This window comes from Musca vetustissima, unplaced genomic scaffold, assembly GCF_032173495.1.
Source record: "Musca vetustissima isolate MV318-11 ecotype Yass unplaced genomic scaffold, APGP_CSIRO_Mvet_v1 utg6219, whole genome shotgun sequence".
NCBI classification, from domain to species: domain Eukaryota; kingdom Metazoa; phylum Arthropoda; class Insecta; order Diptera; family Muscidae; genus Musca; species Musca vetustissima.
The window spans coordinates 153,807-175,488 of NW_026880924.1; the positions used below are offsets into that span (position 1 = coordinate 153,807).

The window sequence follows — 21,682 nt, forward strand, 5'->3', positions numbered from 1 at the left end:
CAAAAATACATCAAAATCGTTATTATAATATTTAATTTTTCATATATTTAGATATTTGTAGCATTTTATCATGCAACTTTGTGCACTGGTTCACACAATTCCATTCAGTGAATAGCCTAATCGGTCAATTTGTTTTGATTCCCCTATTCGGCCCGATTTTCCTAATCGGTGTTTATTTTGATTCTGGCTTTTATCAGTTACGTTTTGACTCAATTTCGTCAAATTCCACAACGCCGTCAAAACTTTAGAAGCGGCATTGTACTTTTTAACTAACTTTTTTTCATTCGAAAGCACGCCACGACAAAATAAAAAAATAAAAATAAATTCAACAGATAAGAGAGGATTAATAATTCTACGCCTTAAAAAATTAAAATTATTATGTATTGTAAGTATTGTATATTGTGTATATTCGCCGGGTAAACGGCAACACCAACGCAACGAGGACGGAATCACAGCAGCAAACATAATTATCATCAACAGCAGCAGAATCGGCAGCAGCAGCAGCGGTGATTCTAAATAAAAAGCCACAGCAGCAGACGACGAGACGGAGAATCATCATCATCATCGTCTACTTCAAAGGTTATGAAAACATAACTATCTTAAATTGAAATATTGTGAATTAAAATGTTAAAATTAAATAGTTTACTACGTAACATAAATAAGCTGAAATTCCCCGCCATTGTATGTCGTAATTTTTCTGCAAAAACCGAAGAACAATTGCCGAAATTAAGTTCTCGCCAAAAGACATGGTTAGAAACCCAGGAACGTTACAAGAACTATCAAAATATCATCTATAGTTCATATTTGGAAACGCAGGAGGAACATATGAGCTATGGCCTGAAGAGATCCCTGATAAATAAAATAAGACGGGATAGAAAACGGCAACAAAATGAATCCAAACAAGGGGGCCTTAGTACTGGATCACAAATTCCAAACGACTGGATGGAAGAATATGAGCATTACAGTGGTGCGGCGGATGAAAATGATACGACAATAAATGGTAATGAGGTTGAAAACACCTTGGGAAAAGCGGATAGTACAATACCAGCATCTAATGTGCCTTGTAACGGCTGTGGGGCATATTTGCATTGTAATCATCACACAAGACCGGGTAAGTTGGAGAGACTCCATATTTGACTTGAAAATAATTAAATTATTTTTTTTTTTTTTAGGTTTCCTGCCGGTGGAGATTTTCAAAGGTCGCACCACCAAAGAACTAAAGACCATTATATGCCAACGTTGCCATTTCCTAAAGAACTACAATATTGCCTTAGACATAGAAGTGACTGCGGAATCATATGTTGATACCATATCCCGCATTAAAAACGAATTCGCTTTGGCCATTGTTATTGTGGATCTTCTGGATTTCCCCTGTTCAATTTGGCCAGGTATGCATGAAGTTTTGGGCCCCAAACGACCAATTTTTGTGGTGGGGAATAAGGTAGATCTGCTACCACGCGATAGCAATGGCTATTTGGATCATGTAAAACAGTGTCTGAAAGAGGAAATCATAAAAACCGGATTCGATAGGTTGAATATCAAACATGTCAGTCTGATATCAGCCAAAACGGGCTATGGCGTAGAGGAACTTATAACCCAGCTACAGAAAATATGGGCCTACAAGGGAGATGTCTATCTGGTTGGTTGTACAAATGTTGGTAAAAGTTCTCTGTTTAATATTCTCCTTAATTCGGACTATAGTAGACCACAAGTTTCGGATTTGATACCAAAAGCCACGACATGTCCATGGCCGGGTACCACGTTGCAAATGTTGAAATTCCCCATTTATAGGCCGTCGGAAATTAGGATATTCCAACGATTTAAACGTTTGCAATCAGAGAAATTTGCAAAAGCTGAAATGGCAAAGTTGCGTTTGGAAAAGGCCCGCAAAACGGGAAATATTGAAGATGTTGTACCCATGGGTACCATTGGTAGGACATATATCGATAATAGTGCTGTAGAAGTGGCAGATCCATTTGCCTTGGGTGGTGGCACCCAACCCATAACCAGCTTAAACGAAAAAAGCAAAGAGTTCCAACAAGCCAGATGGCTGTATGATACACCCGGCGTTATGCATCCCGATCAGATAACAAATCTGCTTACACCTCAGGAACTAATGGAATTACAACCCAAACAAATGATATCACCCAGAGCGTATCGTTTGAAACCGGGAATGAGTCTGTTTGTGGCTGGTTTGGCACGTTTAGATTTTATCGAATGCAGTTCCAAAGATTTGGATTGGATTCAGGCATTCCTGTTTGCTTCATTTAATTTACCCACATTGATTGTAAAAACCGAGGGAGCCGAAGAGGTATATAAGCAATATTTGAATAGTCCATTAATGCATGTACCCAATATAAATGAAAATACGAAACGTCCATGTGATTGGCCCGGTTTACAATGCCATCCCGATGAGATCAAAGTCAAAGGTTATATTTTAAAGCCTAAAATAAACGAATTAAATTGTTCGGCAGATATAACACTGTCATCGGTTGGTTGGGTTGGCCTACGCATTCCCGTCGACACTGAATGTTGGTTTAAGGCCTGGACGCCCGGTGCGAAAGGAATCTATTGTAGAAATTTATCATTAATACCATACGCAGAGCGTTTAATTGGTAAAAAGATACGCAATTCATTAGCATATAACACATCGAAACCGTTTATTTTTAAGAAATAAAGACGTTATTTGTTAATTATTTTTTTCAATTATTGTGGTATTTATTTGAGGCGGGGAGAATTAGTATGAGGTTCATACAATATTTGAAATGCCCTGGGTAAAGGTACCCTATAAGTATGTATTACATAAATAAATATGTATTACATTTTTGGCCTTAAAGCCAATTTGGCATTTGGAAAACGGCTGGAAAGTCCACTTTTTAATGAAGACATCTAGGAAGTTTTGAGTCCGTCAAACACATTTGAAATGTCTTCTTTTTATTAGAAGGTAAATTTATTACATGGTAAATTTAGCCTGATTAAGAAAATAAACCCTGATTCAGCCTTTAATAATGATTAAATGTTATATGTAAATTCGCTTTAACAGACCTTTAAATTATGTTATCACTTAATATATTTACTAAATCCCCTGTTTAAGGAAAATGTTCAGGATCCACTGTTAAAAAAAGAAAATGTATTCCTTCTGATAAAGATTTTCCAGAAAGCCTTCCGGTTATCTAAGAACTTCTTTGGAAGTACATAATGACTTTAAAAAAAACACTCCCAACTGTTTAGGCTTGTATTAAAATTATATAAAGATTTTTTTGTAATATTCTATTTCTGTGGCAATTTTTCAATCAATGTGTTTTTATACTTTGGATAGGATTTGATCAAAAATTATTATGTTGTTTTATTTTGTAATATATTTTTATATTTTGTTTTTTTTTTTCTCATGATTATAAAAAAACAAATGTAACAGTAAAACAGCTGTTTCCTCACATTCATGGCACAGTAAATAGGTAGTCCATTTTGCTCAGCTGATGACTCGATCAACTGGTCAAAGTGCTTAATTTCTATTTGAATTCTATGTGCAATATTGCCAACCATGTGAAATATTATAAGGAAAAATTTCACAGCTGGTCGAGACAAAAACAAAGATTTTTGTTTTTATAACTCACCTTATTATTGCATCATGCTAACATTGGTGACTTTATTAATAAACCTTCAAAATTCCTATGTCAATTTTACTCGAAAAACAAACAAACACATCTTTAATTAAAATTTCATAAAAGTCTGGCTTTACAAGCCTATCTTCTCATTTCGATTAATATATTATCGATAATTTATCATCTTTACAAAAAGAAAAAAAAATGGTTACAGAATACCAAATAACTCTTTGTGTGTACACATTCCACGAAAAAAAAAACTTTTGACAGTTCGAGCAGAGGAAAAAAATAACAAAGAACGAACGAAGTTTTTCGGGATATTTTTGCAGTTTTCAATTGAATTTTATTTTTAGAAATTAATAAAAATAACAATTTGAAAGAAAGCAAAGCGAACGCGATTAACGGAAATGTTGCAATCATAGTTAAGAGAAACTATTTATTTAGGTTTATTTTGTGGATTTCTGCACTTACAACTTTCGGAACTGGGTTGTGCACACACAGACACACTCATACAAATACACTCGCACTCTCGTACATACATTTCAACAGCAGGCAGGCACACAAGAAGACAAGGAAGAAGAACAGCAGAAAAAAATACCGACTATCGGAAGGCAGGCAAGCATTCTGCAGCAGCCAGTTACAGCCAGCCAGCCCATATTCATGTAATTGACTGAAAAGGGGCTTTGTAACAGAGCCGTTCTATAAAGAAAACGAGGAAAAAGGATTTTTCCTACAACCCAACGCAGCGCAAAAAATGGAACAAAATGCCAATGATCCCTTCGCCTCGGAAAATAGTGGTACGGCCCGTTTTATAGGCGGCGGTGCGGCCACAGACCACTCCCTAGACAATGGCTTGCCTGGAAGTTCCGGAGGCCTGGGCGCCAATACAGCTGGTACTGTAAGCGCCTCACATGAATTTCAAACAATAAAACCCGGCCTAAGCAGTGGCCTAAAACCAGCCGGACGAACGGAAATTCCACACAGTGAATTGGTCAAGATGTTATACTATTTGGAGGGAGAGCTGCAGGCCCGCGATGTCGTTATAGCCGCATTGCGCAATGAACGCGTCAAACAATATATCTCCCAGCTAAAAGTGAAACGTCTGCAACCGAACGATCCTCATGCAGCAATATTTCGTGATAAAATTGCCCTCTCCGGCAACCTAATATCACGCGAATCCTCGACCCAGGCGGCACAAGCTGAAATGGAGGTGCGACAAATAATCGAACAACAAATGGAACAGCAATATCAAATGGTCAGCAAACAACGGGCAACACATTTGCGAATGGTTAGCATCCTCACCGAATCGTTGGAAAATAATCAACGTATGCTCCAAGAGTTGGAGGAGGAGAAACGTAAACATGAACATGACACCGCTCAGGGCGATGATATAACATACGGTTTAGAGCTGGAACGTACAAAGTTGCGGCAGGAGCTGGAAGAGGAACGTGAGAAGGTGAAAAAGCTTGAGAAGGACTTGAAGAAGCTGCAGGAAACATTGGATTTCGAGAGGAATCGTCAGAAACAAATTGTGTTGCTGTTGATTGCCGAACGCAAGAAAATCATGATGAAATATATTGAAGAGGGTGAGTCAACGCGGGGGTGATAAGCGGGTGTAAAAGGGTCTTCTTTTGACATACCTTGTCCCAAAGGAAAACAATTTTCTATAGAAAAAAAATTTCCCAGCCCATTGGGGAATTTTTTTTCTACAGAAAAAAATTGCCCAGCCTATAGAAAAAAAATGCCCAGTAGGCTACTAGGCAATTTTATAGAAAAAAAATGCCCAGCCTACTGGGGAATACTTTTTCTACAGAAAAAATTTCCCATCCTACTGGGGAATATTTTTTTCTATAGAAAAAAATTGCCCAGCCTACTGGAGAATATTTTTTCTATAGAAAAAATTGACCATCCAACTTGGGAATATTTTTTCTATAAAAAAGTGGGGAACTGGGGAATTTTTTCTATAAAAAAAAAATGGCCAGCCCACTGGGGTTTTTTTTCTATATATTCCCCAGCCTACTGGGGAATATTTTTTCTATAGAACAATATTTTTTTTTGTTTCTAACCTCAAATTAGTTTCTAATCCAAAATATTGTTTTTGTTTATAAACAAAATCTTCCTTTAGGCAAACGTTCTGAAGATCTTGCCCAAATATTGGCCGAAGAAAAACAACGTTCCGATACTATAGCCGAGGGCCTCGAAGAGGAAAGTAAAAAATCTCTACGCATGGAAGAGGAATTGGAGAAGCAACAGGCAGCTTTTGAACAAGAAAGGAAAATACTTAAAAGTAATTTGGCCAAAGAAGAATTGAGGTGAGCTATCAAAGAAAATGTGAAAATGTTGCCCCAATACAATTATATTTCATTATTGTGAATTATCATTTATTTAGGGTCAAAGAATTGGAACAAGAGCTGCTGGCATTACGGGCCGAAAATGAGGCTTTGAAAAAACACCAACAACAATTGCAACAAAATGCAGCTTTAGCTGCTGGCAGTACTGCTGCCAAATCACGGGCTTTTAGTGGTAAGTTTAGAGTTTAATCCAAATGATGACAAAGCTATACAAAACAATATTTCCTTTAAGTGAATTTACTTTAATTTTATAAAAACTTTTTTAATTTTCTTTAATACAGAAATATTTTGTTAACAAAAAACAAAAAAGAGAATAGTTGAAAATCAAAACAAAATACCTGAAAGTTATTTAGTTTTAAATTTAGTACAAAAAAACAAAACCTGCAAAAATCGAAATACCTAACTAAATTAATAAAAATCAAATATTTTATTAAACGAAATTCCTTTTTTATTGCTTCTTCACCTTCTTTTTTTCCTTTGAAAAACAAAAAAACCGAAACAAAACCAAAAACGACGTACCGAAACCTTCCCAAAAAATAAACCACAACCAATATAAACCGTTTAATTTTTTTTAATTCTATCTACAAATTTATACAAATTCCAAAGATATCTGAAAATTGTATAAAAAACAAGGTGATTTTTTAATTTTCTTCTTCATTTTTCATTTTCTCATCTTCATTTAATTTAGTTTGATTTTGTTTTTACTATTTTTCTGTCCTTTGAATTTGTGAATTTGGTTTTTGTTTTTCTTTCTTCTTTCAATGTCTTATCAAAATTGTTGAAAAAACACCAACTGCACCTATTATTATTATTTATTCCCTTTTTCACAATATTTTTAAGGTTGTGTTCTACAAATTTTTTTTGAAAATTTTTTATAAATTTAAATATTTTACAAAAAAATATTCTAATTGCCCACTGGGAATATTTTTTCTCTATAGAAAAAAATTGCCCATCCCATTGGGGAATATTTTTTCTTTAGGAAAAAAATTGCCCATCCCACAGGGGAATATTTTTTCTCTATAGAAAAAAATTGCTCAGCCCACTGGAGAATATTTTTTCTTTATAGAAAAAAAATTGCTCAGCCTACTGGGGAATATTTTTTCTATATGAAAAAGTTTGCCCATCCCACTGGGGAATATTTTTTCTATAGGAAAAAAATTGCCCATTTAGAACATAACCTCACTTTGTATTTTTTAACTATAATTTAAAGTACGTGTTGTGTCAACAAATTTTATATACGAACAGCTAGTAATCAATTGCACTGTTTATATTATTTGTTTGTTGTTTGTAAAATAAATTGCTCTCTCTATCTATCTCTACTTCACTCTCTGTCTTCCTTGTTCCCTTAATTCTTTAGAGATCCTTTTTGAACACAAAAAAAAAACAATCTAATGTTTATCTGTTGTTCTCATTAAACAAAATCAATTTTGTATCATACTTTTTTTATAACATAGTGTAAATGATAACTAATTAATTAATATATTTATGTGTTATTTGTTTTTCTCTCTCTCCTCTTTGTTTTCTCTTCTTGTGTATTCCATGTAAATTTGTACATGTACATGTTCGTGTGTCGTATCGTGTAGCAGAAGATGGATGTGCCACATCTATGGTTAATATAGCAAAAATTGTACAACCCACAGCTACAGTATCTAGTGTCCCTGTATCAGGTCCTACCACAGGTATAGCTCGCTCACTTGCCCCAGGACAAAATTTACGTACGGGTGTAGCAACAGCTCCTACTATAACACCTTTACCTCAAATGGCCACTGTGGTGGTGTCCCAACAACAACAAACGGCCTCACCAGCAACCGCAGCATCAGCAACACAAGCTGCCGCCGCCGCTGCAGTAGCACCCTTATCATCATTAGCGGCAACAACAAGTGGTGAGGCGATTTTACCCTCCTCACCATTGACATTAAATCCTGTTTTAGCAGCCTCGCCATCCTCCGCACCGGGTGTTGTGGCTACAGCTGCCGTGGCGCCACCATCACCCTCACCCAAAATGCAACCCACAGCCACAATACAAAGGGCACCTGGTGGTAAATATTCAGCATTGGCAGCTGCAGCTGCTGCCGGTCATTCGCTGGATCAAGCTCCTCCACCGCATCCGGTGCCCATAGCTGTGCCACCGGTGACAGTGCCACCATCGGGGGCCCGAGGTGCACCACCACCTATACCTCCCAATAAGCCCATAGTACCACCAAAACGTGAGCCATCATTATCACGTTTGGGTTCCATTACGGGTGCTGCTGCTGCGGCCGCTGCAGCTGCCAATGCAAAAATTAATTAATTAGGTAAATAGAAAAACATACACACTCTGCAACAACAAAAACAACAACATCATTATCATCCTCGTCATTATCAAGAACAACCGAACAACAACAAAAACAAATTAGTAATATAGCAAGGTTTTTTTGAATAGTAACAAAAAACAAAAATTTAAGGAAACAACAAATACAATAATACTCTCTCTCAACAACAACAACAAAACAAAAATTACTTTATACATAAAAAAATACAACATATAAATATAAATATATAAATATTTGATGATGAAATACGTTACGTATACATACATATACTATATAAACAAACAAATTTAGATCTTGAAAATTATTCCAAAATTTACAAAAAATGAAATCCATGAATATCATTCAAAAACCTCCCTAAATTCTCCTTTTAAAAAAAGTAATCTCAAAAAATACATTATTTTAACTAGAAGTACTTGAATTTTTTTCTTTTTTTTTCTTGAATTATAACATTTGGAATTGGAAGAAAAAAAATTATATTAAAATATAATTTAGAAATTAAAAAAAGAATTCCTTTTAAACCAATCTCAATGAATTAAATTCAAAGAACAATTTTTCTTGATACAGAGACCGGTGGTCTTTATAAATATATATGTGGTCCCCATAAAGATCTGTGGTCTTCTTTAAAACCCAATGATCTTTATATAGATCTGCGATCTCTTTACAGATCAATTGGTATTTATAGCCTTTACAAAAGTAATTTGGTCTCTTTGTAGACTAATTCACCTTTAAAAAACACATGTAGTCTCTATACAGACCAGTAAGACTACAGTAAAAACTCGCTAATCCGGATAATTGATTGCAGACCCCAATCCGGATTACCGAGATTTCCGGATTATCGAGTTTTACTAATTGGTTTAAATTTATATTAATTTGGTGATAATTTAATTATTTTTATGCTTTCATTAAAAATGAAAATTATTCATTTCAAAAAATATGAACTTTGAATATAATAGGTACCATTTTCTATTAAATTTGCAACGATTTTTTTATTAAAATAAAAAGTAACGTATCTTTACAATCCGGATTTTTGAGTCAAATAGGTCAATCAATCCGGATTATAGGATACGCAATGGGTTGTGAAATGCAGTCCGGATTACCGAATAATCCGGATTGTCGAGGTTCGGATTATCAAGTTTATACTGTATATAAAGATCCGTGGTATCTATACAGAAAAATGTGTCTTTAACATAACCTCACAAAAATTACAAAATTTTTAATTTTAATTAAAAAATGTTTGGTTAAAAGCATTTGAATCAGTTTATAGGTAAAAGTATTTGCCACATTATCCGCAGCTGGAAAATTTCCATCTGACTTATCCTTCTGGTTTTATTAAAAAAATCTTATAATGAGAATTTAACCTAACCTCAAAAAATCCTATAAACAATTTGAAGTCAATATTTTTTGTTTAAAATCATTTGAAGCAGTTTATAGGTAAAAATTAAATAACAAGGTTTTTTGTGTGCCTACTGTATTTATCACATCATGAGTAGCTTGAAAAATTCCATCTTACATAACCTCACAAAATTTCCGATTTTTTTAAAATTCAATTTTTTTTACTGAAATGCTATAAATTACTTTATAATATAAAAAATGTGATGGTTTAGAATTATCCCTTTGGTTTCCCTAAAAAATTGTATCGTTGGAATTTAACCTAACCTCAAATACAACATAACCCCAAAAAAACCTATAATATTTTTTGAAGCCAATATCATTTGCTTAAAATACTTATCTTTCTGGTTTTCGAAAAAAACGTAACCTAACCTCCAAAAATTTTTTATATTTTTTCAGTTTTTTTCTATATATGTTTCAAAAATAGATTTTTTAAACATTTAATTTTGATAAAATTTTCAATACAAATTTGTCTATTTGTCTCATATTTGACAAAAATGTTGGTTTTTCTTTTTGCAAAATTCAACCTAACCTTAAAAAATTAAAAAAAACATTAAAATATGAATCTCATAATAATAATAAAAAATTACATTTTTCTTCTCTTCCAAATGTTATATATCATCACAGTACCTAGTTATTAATTTGTATTTATGTATATTTTTTTAAAATATATATTTTTTTCTTATTTATCTAATTGTATTTTTTTTGTTTTTTTACACATATGACACGAAAAAACGGTATTAAGAATTGCTAATTTATAACTCCATTCTTTAAGTATTATATTATTCTATATGTATTGATTTTTTTGCGAAAGTTAATAATAGATAAGCAGCTTTCTTTTAGAATCATTTATTTTTTATATATCTATAATTTAATTTAGCCATAAGCTGCCTATGTGAACGCTATTGTGTTTTTTTTGTTTAAGTATATAGTTTTGAAGCATAAGTGAAAATAATAAGTATGTAATTATTACAAATAAAATAAACCAAGCAACCTATGGTTTGACAACCAATAATTATTATTTATTTGTTTTTCTTTTTTTGTTGTTGTAATGTTGAAACCCTACTCCATTACACCCTTGCCGTGGGTCTCATTTATTTAATTTCTTTTTTGAAACAATGGAAAACAATTTAAAAAAATAGAGATTTTTTTCTTTACTACTTTTTTATTCAATCCTTTAAAAAGTTTTGCGCACAGTTTTTTTTTAATTTTCTAAATTTTGCGTTTCTTGCAATCAACACAAAAATGGTAATATATGAAATGAGAAAAAAACGCCAATATATAAATAATTTTTGACAATGATTAAACATCTTCAGCTATTTCCTAAATAAAAAAAAACAAAAATAAAAAACAGAGTATTGAATGAGAAAGACTATAAAAACAAACACAAGAAGAACAACAAAAAAAAAAAAAAAAACAATACATAAATGTATAGAATTTTATTAAGGAAAAGAAAATCCTTTATAACAATAATATAAACAGTTTGAGGTAGTATTTAAAAAAAAAAACAAGTGTTACAAGAGACAGCAGAATAAAAAGAAGAAAAGAAATTGAAAAAGAAATAAATAAAACATAACCCCCAAAAAAAAGTCCTTCAAAGAAAAACAAAAAATGAAAGAAACTAGAATGTATAACATGTCGTTTTGAAACAAGAAATATATTTGTATTATGATTGAATTCGTTTATTGAACTAAAACAGAAAATGAGAATACACACTCGAGTAAAACATATTGATACCAAAGCATACTGAGATTAGGCAAATAATAATAAACAAAGTGTTTTATGCTAAAGTACAATATTTGATTCAATTCTCAACACTCTACCTGAATTAAATATTACCATTTCCAATATATAATTACAAATAATACTAATACATAATTAATCTATGCCAAAAAATCCTTTAAAATATTCCAACTTTTGTGGGGTTGCCGCCTTGGTAAAAACATCAGCAACCATTTCTTTTGTTGATAGATACTTCAAGGATATTTCATTATTGTCAATTTTCTGTTTAATAAATTTAGCTTTAATGTCCACATGTTTGGTCCTTGACGAGTATTTATTATTTGTGGCCACTTGTATAGCTCCTTTGTTATCACAGTACAGAACCATGTTGACTTTGCTGTTTGGATTGAGTTCTTTTTCGAGTCGTTTTAACCAAACAGATTCCTGTATAGCTGCTGTAATTGCCATGAACTCAGCTTCCGTTGAAGATAGTGCCACCGTTTTTTGCCTTTTTGTAGACCACGATATTGCTGCTGATTGAAAAATGAATACGTAGCCAGTTGTCGAATGACGGTCGTCCAAATTTCCAGCCCAATCTGCATCGCAATATCCAGTAATATCTCCTTCGACATCTCTCTTATAGATGAGCCCTTGTTCAATAGTTCCTTTTAGATAACGCATTATTCTTTTTACAGCTTCCCAATGCGCTCTGCCAGGATTAATTCCAAATCTGCTCAGCATATTCACAGCGTAGTATATATCAGGGCGCGAAACCTGTGCAGCGTACAACAAGCACCCAATAGCTTCCATATAAGGAGTATTCGACATTTTTTCCTTTTCAGCCTCGGTTTTAGGGGACATAATTTCGGACAACTTCTGATTATAGTCCATCGGTGTTGACGAAGGGTTACACTCATTCATTCCGAAACGTGTCAGAACATCTGATATATACTTAGACTGATCAATTTTGATTCCTTCTCCAAATCGTGATATTGTCATACCAAGCACAGTACATACTTCCCCCATGTCTTTCATTTTAAATTTATTCGAAAGAGCGTCCTTAACAGAATTTATTTCATTAACATCATTGGAAAATATAAGAACGTCGTCGACGTATATTGCAATATAAATCTTCTTTTCTTCCGTCATCTTAGAGTATACGCATTGATCCACTTCACCTCGTACAAAACCCATATCGACAAGTTCCTTGTTTATAGTCTCATTCCATACTCTACCAGATTGTTTCAAGCCGTATATGGATCTATTAAGCTTACAGACTTTATTAGAACCATCACGGAAGCCTTCGGGTTGTTCCATGTATATGATTTCTTTTAAAATCCCATTTAAGTAAGCGCTAACAGCATCCATCTGATGAATCTTCATATCATATTTTACTGCCAACGCTGTTAAATATCGTATTGATTCATACCGAACAACTGGAGAGAATGTTTCCATATAATCGATACCTTCAGTCTGTGTGAAGCCCTTTGCGACTAATCTTGCTTTCCATCGCAACGTGTTTCCATTGGAATCCAGCTTTGACTTAAAAACCCATTTTGATTTCACAGCTTTGCATCCTTCAGGAAGTTCAACCAAAGTCCAAGTATTATTGACTTTCAATGAATTAATTTCTTCTTTCATAGCTATTTTCCAATTTTCAGAATCTTTAGATGACATTGCCTGTTTTATATTCTGAGGGTCTGAAGAAACATACTCTATTGCAGAAAACGCCGTTGATGACTGATTTCGGTTTGCAATCCTTTCTGATCTTCGAATATTATCAGATATTTGTATTGGTCGGTTTGGTTCCCACTCTTCATCATTTGTGTCCACGTAGCCGTTGTTCTCTTGGCATTCTGAGTCCAAAAACTCACTATCAGTCTCAGAATCACTACGAGGCTCATTTTGAATTTCATTATTGCCATTCAATTCGCTTGACTCCATATTCGTTGATACAGTATTTACTGTTTGGTCCAATACATTATGACTTTCTTCATTCGGAGATTGAATTAGCAAAGGATAGTATGAATTAAATGAAGAATTTTCAATATTTGCGTGGCAATTTTCAAGAAATACTACGTCACGGCTGACTATTATTTTATTGTCACTTGGGTCAAATAATCGATACGCTTTACTTTCCGTGCTGTATCCAACCATGATACATTCTGATGACTTTGGATCAATCTTAGACCTCCGTTGTTTTGGTACATGAACCATAGCTGGGCATCCGAAAACTCTGAGATGCTTTAAATTTGGTTTTCGGCCCGACCATAATTCTTCGGGACAAATTTCATTTCCCCGGCATGGAACTCTATTTATCAAGTACGATGCGGTAGAAGCAGCTTCTGCCCAAAAACGTTGATCTAATCCACAGTCAATAAGCATACATCTTACCCGTTCTATAATCGTTCTATTTATTCGCTCGCCTACGCCATTTTGCTCGGGAGTGTATGGACATGTTTTTTGGTGTATTATTCCACTTTTTTCCAAAAATTCAGAAAAATGTTTGCCGGTATACTCGCCTCCATTATCCGATCGTAGAATCTTGATTTTCTTAGAACACTGGTTTTCCACTAATGCTTTGAATTCCAAAAATTTTGGAAATACATCTGACTTTTTCTTGATTGGATAAACAAACAACTTTCTTGAATAATCATCCACAAAAGTCAACAAAAAACGAGCTCCCGAGAACGAGCATTCTTTTAATGGACCAACCACATCCGTATGAACAATTTCCAATAACTCTTTGGCTCGAGTACCGACTTCTCTGCTTACTTTTCGTGTTTGCTTTCCCTTAACGCAGACAACACATGGTTCTGAACATTCTTTTCCGAAATTTATGCCAACATTTGCGGTCTTGACATTACCTAATTTCGCATTACAAATATGACCCATCCTTCGATGCCATATATTGAAGTCGTTGACCAGAGTAAACGCCTTACCCTTTTCCTCGTTGGATTTGCAATCTAACCGGTACAATTGATTTTGTGTACTTGCCGTTGCTATAACACGTCCATTTTTATCAGAAATGCAGCATTTGTCACCTTCAAAAGTTACCTTTTTGCCATTCTTAGCCATTTGCCGAACAGAAAGTAAGTTGGTACACAAACCTGGAACATACTCCACGTCTTTGATTGTAACACACTTCTTATTTTTTCCAGAACCAACTTCAATGTCAACATCGCCAATGGAGTCTACTGCAAGTTCATTTTTATCCGCAATAATTACCTTTTTATTTACAGCATCGCGAATGTTGTACATGCGGTTCTTCTCGTTCGTCATGTGGTTGCTTGCTCCACTATCAAAGTACCAGGCATTCGAGCAGTCTGAACTTGTAGCTTTTGCACATGTGCTCGCATCAGCACTTGAAGCAAACAAAACATCCGATTTCTTTTCATGTTTCATTGTAGCTCCATTACCATTTGACTTCGATTTAGTAGGACAATTTCTAGAGATGTGTCCTAGTCCACTGCAATTGTAGCATTTTATTTGCTTCTTACCTTTCTTGAAACCTTTAGATTGTAACGCCGATTCTTTTTCTGAAGCCCGATCAAATTTCGCATCTTGAAGTAGAACATTTTTCACCTTATCCACCGTCAATTTCTCCTTGGTATTTTCCACAGCCATCACAAGCGGTTTAAAGTCGTCCGTTAATCCTGCTAACATTAGAGATGCGGTCAACTCATCGTCAATGTTCAAACCAGCATTTTTGACTTTAAGAGCCACTATTACGATGTCATTGACGTATTCTTGAATGGATCCATAGTTCTGTAACTTGATGTTCACGAATTGCTTCAGCAGTTCAACTTTTCTGGTTAGCCCCGTATCTTCGTATGCATTCATCAATGCACCCCAGGCATCTTTCGCGGTAGTTGCAGTTGCAATGTGACCATAGTTGTCTGGTTCAATCATCAGTGTAATTTCGGCCAATGCCCTCGCATTCAAATCAGCATCAGCCGCATTATCAACACAGGCTTTCCAGCATCCTTTAATTACCAGATATGATTGCGCTTGCCTCTTCCAAACGTCAAAGTTTTCACGTCCACGCAATTTTTCTAGCGGAAAAGCTACGTTATTACCAGCCATTATAAATCGAATTCCAACGTCACAAATTTTCAATATGAAAAAAATGTGTATGTATCTATTTTTCAGAATATTTTTTCCTAACGTGACTAAGGCCCATAACCTATTATGATTGAATTCGTTTATTGAACTAAAACAGAAAATGAGAATACACACTCGAGTAAAACATATTGATACCAAAGCATACTGAGATTAGGCAAATAATAATAAACAAAGTGTTTTATGCTAAAGTACAATATTTGATTCAATTCTCAACAATTTGGAAACAATTTTTTTTTCTTAAAAAAGTAGTTGTATACAAAAATAAACCACTTCACATAAAGAAAAAAAAAATAAACTTGGGACAATTTATTATTAGCCGTAACGGGGGAAAAATATTACATTACTATAATGAAAGAAAAAATTGAAATACCTAAATTAATAATAATAATAATATAAAAAAGAACCTTATAATAACTAAAAAAAGAAAAATAAAATTGAAATTGAAAAATTAATTATATTAAGCCGCCATTAAGGTGTTTTCAATTATCAGGGCCCTTGATAAGTTGCGGGCACAGGCTAAACGTAATAAATTAATGATTTCTTCAATATTTTCGATGCGATAATCTTTCAGGATATTAACAGGTTCCTGTAATAAAAAAGATCGAAAAATTAGAAAGGGATTTTTCTAGAAAACTAAATTGAGTGGATCAGCCTCTACTTACATCTGGAAATTTCTCTAGGCGTTTCTTTTTCTTTTCAATCAGCGGCACCAATTCCGATTCCAGGTGATGTAAAATGGCTGTGGTTTCCTTGGAAAGTATTTTGGGATCTTTGGATTCCAAAAGGGGAATGGTATCGATTAGCAGAGAGGGCCAAAAGCTAAGAAAAAAAAGAAAAGCAAAAATAAATTAAAAAAAATAAGTTGAAAAATGGGCCAGACCCTTAAAAATATTCTATAATAAATCCACGCCTTGGATGGACCCCTAAAAATATGCTTTAATAAATACACGTCTTGTATAGACCCCTAAAAATATGCTTTAATAAATAAACGTCTTGTATAGACCCCTAAAAATATTCTATAATAAATCAACGATGATGGACCCCTAAAAATATGCTTTAATAAATACACGTCTTGTATAGACCACTAAAAATATTCTATAATAAATCGACGCCTTGTGTAGGCCCCTAAAATTATTCTTTAATAAATTTACACATTGTATAGACCCCTAAAAATATTCTACAATAAAAAAATATTCTCTAATAAATCCACGCCTTACATGGACCCCTAAAAGAATATTCTTTAATAAATCCACGCCTTACATAGACCCCTAAAATATTCTTCAATAAATCCTCGTCTTATATAGACCCCTAAAAATATTCTTTAATAAATCCACACTTTGTATAGACCCCTAAAAATATGCTCTAATAAATCTATGCTTTACATATAGACCCCTAAAAATATGCTCTAATAAATCTATGCTTTACATATAGAACCCTAAAAATATTCTTTAATAAATTCAAGCCTTGTATGGGCCCTGAATATATTCATTAATAAATTCACGCCTCATTTAGACTCCTAAAATATTCTTTAATAAATCCATGCCCTGTATAGACATCTGAAAAATCTTCTTTAATAAATCGACGTTTTGTAGGGACCCCTAAAAATGTTCTATAATAAATCTACGCCTTATATAGATCCCTAAAAATATGCTTTAATAAATCTACGTCTTATATAGACCCCTAAAAATAAACTTTAATAAATCCACGTCTTGTATAGACCCGTAAAAATATTCTATAATAAATCGACGTCTTGTATAGACCCCTAAAAATATGCTTTAATAAATCCACGTCTTGTATTGACCCATGAAAATATTCTTTAAGAAATCCACGCCTTATATAGACCCCTAAAGAAATTCTATAATAAATCCAAGTCTTGTATAGACCAATAAAAATATGCTTTAATAAATCCACGCCTTATATAGACCCCTAAAAATATTCTTTAATAAATCTATGCATAAAAAATATTCTTTAATAAATCCACGCCTTATATAGACCCATAAAAATATTCTTTAATAAATCCATGCATAAAAATATTCTTTAATAAATCCACGTCTTTTAGAGGTTCCTGAAGATATTCTTTAATATACCCAAGCCCTGAAAATATTCTTGAATGCACCCACGCCTCATGTGGATACCTAAAAATGTTCTCTAATAAATCCAAGCCTCTTCTGGTCGTCAAAATAAAATATTATCCTTAAAGACCTCTACTTACTATTCTGGGGTTATTTTCGAATCCAATAAATTCACCAACAACTCGGCAGCGGGTAGGAAATCACGTTTCCTATAGAATTGATAAAAATCGAAATATTTTACCAAGAATACCAATCGGGGGGAGATAAACATTTTGGCACCAATATTTGCAATGATATCTGGACAAAGCATATCACCGGTTTTGGCATAATGCTGCAAACGAAAACAAGGTATCAAAAATTAAATAACAAAAAAAAAAAACAAACTTGAAATTATGTTTACCTACCTTCAAAAGAAAATCAGCAATCGATGTTACATATAGTGTATCCTTTGAACGTATAGCCCATTCCAAAGCATTACCATAACGTTCATCATCCAATGACTGTTTGGCTTGTATTTTACATATTTCCTGTTCGGCATTAGGGAAACCCATTTTATGACAAATTTCCAAAATTTTCATTGCTTGTTTTTCCGTTTTAATTGGGATTTTCGTAAGACATAATTCCAATGCTGGCAAACCTTCTTCCGAACAAAATTGTAAATAATCCATACCCAATTGCCACAAAGAATTGCGTGTCATTAAAGTGCTACCGAATTCATAAAGCAACGAATCTCGTAACTTTATGCAATCACTAAAAATAAAAACAATATATTACAATTCCAAAAAAGAAAATTAAATAGGAATTTACTTCATTTGATGTTCTCCCACAACCTGCAGCTGACCACAATTGTATAGCAAATCCGTTAAATGTGTGACAAACCATTGATTATCGGCCATCAGCTGTATGGCATGGATAACCTGATGCATATCATTTTCCATTAGACTCAATATGACCTTATCCAAATGTTTTAATTGTGGTTCGTTGCCCTGCTGGGTTTTCATGCGAGCCCAACGATCCAGCCATGAATTGGCTGCTGTACCCAATTCAAAATGTTTACACGCCGGATTGGTATAGAATAAATATCCCGGTAAGTATTCATACCAATAATCAGAATTATCTATGTGTGCATTCCAGGTTTGTGTATCACCAATTATCAATTGCACCAATTCTTCTAGATTGGGTTCAATTGCCAAGATATTGGCTGACAATTTACGTTCGGTATCGGTTAACCAATACTGCCATTGTGAGCGGAATTTTTGTATGGAAAAACCACCATAGACCTGTAACAAAAATTTAGATGTTAATAATTGAATTATATAAGCATATCATTTGCATTACTTACATTAAAAGTTGGCATTGCCTTCAAAATCTGTTCGGCCATTTTAAAGGCTGCACTTTCCGCCTGCGGATGTGACTGTAATATGGCTCGCGCCACATCAACTTGCCCCTGCAGAATTAAACCCTTCAATGCTGGCCAATATTCTTCACTATCACTGGCATCACGACCCATTAGCAGCAAATCCGTTGCCATACGTTCGGCAGCGGGAAAATGAAAACGTACCCATTCCAACAGCTGTGGTACAATAACATTTGATGGTGTCTGATCCAAAAACAAGATTTCACTTAGATGCCAAACACATTCAATGGAATAGAATATGGAAATATATTGTTGATACATATCATGTTCTTTGGTGCCCTCCTCCGCCAAACCAGCAGCATCTTGCAGTTTTTCCAAACAAGCTCGTATAATACTACGATATGTTCGTGATATTTTTGTATAATCTGCCTTGGAACCTTTCCTTTTAAGGGACTGTAGAGCAACGAATGTGGAATTGGCTTCTGCTATAAGGCTACGCAGTATGGGATCATCGAATATGAACTCGGGTTGTAGCAGATGAATTTGTACTGTGTCTTTACCGGCATAATCTGTGGGCTTGTCTCGTGTACTGGCAGTGATTGGGCGATAGGCGTGTACGGCAATTTTACTGCCACACACAAATTGTCCCGCCAATGTGTTGCCATATCGAGTGCTGAGTGGATCAACAATGCCCTGAAATTAGGGAAATTTATTAGTTTCCTTTGGAATATATTAAAAAATATGATAGCCCCTCATGCCATTTGGCATTATCCCGCCAAATTTATAGCAATCCTTAAAATTTGTCATATTTGTTGAAACATGTCCTTATTTCCGTGCATATTTACTTACAAATACTGCAACCTGCTCGTCTTCCATTGTATTTTTTATTAATTGTTTAATATTTAAATATAATTTGCGATAAAAAAGTTGCTGCAAAATGCCTTTTTCTTGTTTACTGTTATAGTGATCTATAGATCGATTTTGCTCTTACCGGTCAATGTGTGTAAGAGTTCACTAGATCTATTTTGAGCTATCTCCGCTATTCACAATATATCACTATTGCCACGCATTCTAAATAAAGGAGCCATCAAAGAAATCAATGAGACAAGGGGAGAGAATGATAACAGCTGACAAATATAACATAAGCGATGCTATTGTGAATGATTATTCAATTAGGTTTTTCGTTTGTTTGGGAAGTTTTGGAATTAAAGGCGATAATGATATTAATAAATATATAAATAAAATAAAAAAAATAAAAATAAATGTCACATGCAAGAATATATGTATTTGCAATATCCAGAGCAACATATGTATGAAAACTGCCATACATTCTTAATAAAGGAGCCATTAACGAAATCAATGAAACAGGGAGAGAGAGAGAGAATAACAACAGCTGACAAAGTTAACATGAGTAACGTTATTGTGAATGGTCACTGAATTATTTTTTGATTGTTTGGGGAGTTTTGGTATCTAAGCCGGCAATTAATTTCTAAAATAAATTAAACTAATAAACAAATAACATAATAAAACAAAACATGTCACACACCTCGACAAATATGCAAGAGCGCCTGGATCAGTTACAACAACTACACAAAATGTGCCGGCAAGAGTTATTCCAATTAAAAACGAATGTGGAACACTATTTGCAATCCAGCTCGAACATGGTCCGAATGGTGGAGAACCATTGGTCAGAAGTTGAGCGAGGTGGTGGTTTGGCGTTGATGATCTATGACAATTTCCTAACGAGTATAACAAATGTTATGAATTTGGCAAGAAAATTTAATTTGCAATTGCAGCTAAATCATGGCGAAGACAAACATAAAATGATGGAAATGTTTGGAATTAAACCAGATGACCGCAAGGATGAGTTGGTGGTGGAGGAGGAGGTGGTGGTGGAAAATAGTAATACCAAATACGAAATATCGAAATCAGACAGGGAATCTGAATTGAAACGCATAGATTTTATACAAAATTACAATAAATCGATATATCCGGCTGAGGAGATATGCAACAACAATAACAACACTAATGCCGATGAAGAAGGAGAATTTCTTTATCCTCAAGAAAATCTCTCAACTATTTATACCCCTGGCCAAACCATTAAAGCTTTTGTAACCTATCTTAAGGATGTGGAAAATTTAGAATTTTATATTTTCGATTTTCAATCAAAATATGTGGGTATTATTAATGAAGTAGCTCATGCCTTGGATTTGCGGCAATACCACCATCTACCCCCGGTCAATGAGGTATTTGGTTTGGTACTGGACAAACGTATTTTGAGAGCTGTGCGTTCCCCGAAAATCCTCTATGACCAAGAGCTGGAAGAACAGATATACCCTTGCTATCTATTGGATTTTGGAGAAATTGAAAATATGAAAATGCATGATATTAAATATCAACTCAATGAAGAACAACAAAATGTACCCGCATTGGGTATATTATGTCAAATGGCCCGAGACTCTTCCAAGCTTCCAGAAAAACTCAAACATTTAGAATATCAACAATGTGATTTGAAAATAATTGAGATTAAGGAGAATAAACTTATTGTTGAATTCAGCACAAATGATGAGACAAAAGCAACAATAACAAATGCATCGAACAAATTACAAAATTTACAAATAACGGAAACCAATCCCTTTCGCCAACAAACCAAGGTGGCGGCAGAGGAACAAACTCAAAAAACAAAGGAGCTTACCCGCGAAGAACTGCAAATTCTCTACGATGATCCATTGTTGTGTACCAGTAATGCCTT

General features: G+C 34.1%; 3 protein-coding genes across 3 annotated transcripts; 2 read left to right on the top strand and 1 right to left on the bottom strand.

Annotated features, from left to right (window-relative positions):
* Window positions 1-624: 624 nt before the first annotated feature.
* On the top strand, window positions 625-2,678 carry LOC133326893 (nitric oxide-associated protein 1). The gene is made up of 2 exons (XM_061535505.1): window positions 625-1,111; window positions 1,173-2,678. The coding sequence occupies exons 1-2, from the start codon at window positions 625-627 to the stop codon at window positions 2,675-2,677; spliced, it is 1,992 nt and encodes a 663-aa protein (XP_061391489.1). The 3' UTR covers window position 2,678.
* Window positions 2,679-4,356: 1,678 nt separating this feature from the next.
* LOC133326894 (CTTNBP2 N-terminal-like protein) lies at window positions 4,357-8,243 on the top strand. The gene is made up of 5 exons (XM_061535507.1): window positions 4,357-5,188; window positions 5,728-5,914; window positions 5,992-6,125; window positions 7,540-7,833; window positions 7,885-8,243. The coding sequence occupies exons 1-5, from the start codon at window positions 4,357-4,359 to the stop codon at window positions 8,241-8,243; spliced, it is 1,806 nt and encodes a 601-aa protein (XP_061391491.1).
* Window positions 8,244-15,958: 7,715 nt separating this feature from the next.
* LOC133326895 (nuclear pore complex protein Nup75) lies at window positions 15,959-19,806 on the bottom strand. Its single transcript, XM_061535508.1, has 7 exons — window positions 19,780-19,806; window positions 18,916-19,623; window positions 18,381-18,853; window positions 17,978-18,323; window positions 17,714-17,904; window positions 16,164-16,320; window positions 15,959-16,087 (listed from the first exon to the last, which is right to left on the bottom strand). Exons 1-7 carry the CDS (start codon window positions 19,804-19,806, stop codon window positions 15,959-15,961), a joined length of 2,031 nt encoding a protein of 676 aa, XP_061391492.1.
* Between the last annotated feature and the right edge of the window lie 1,876 nt (window positions 19,807-21,682).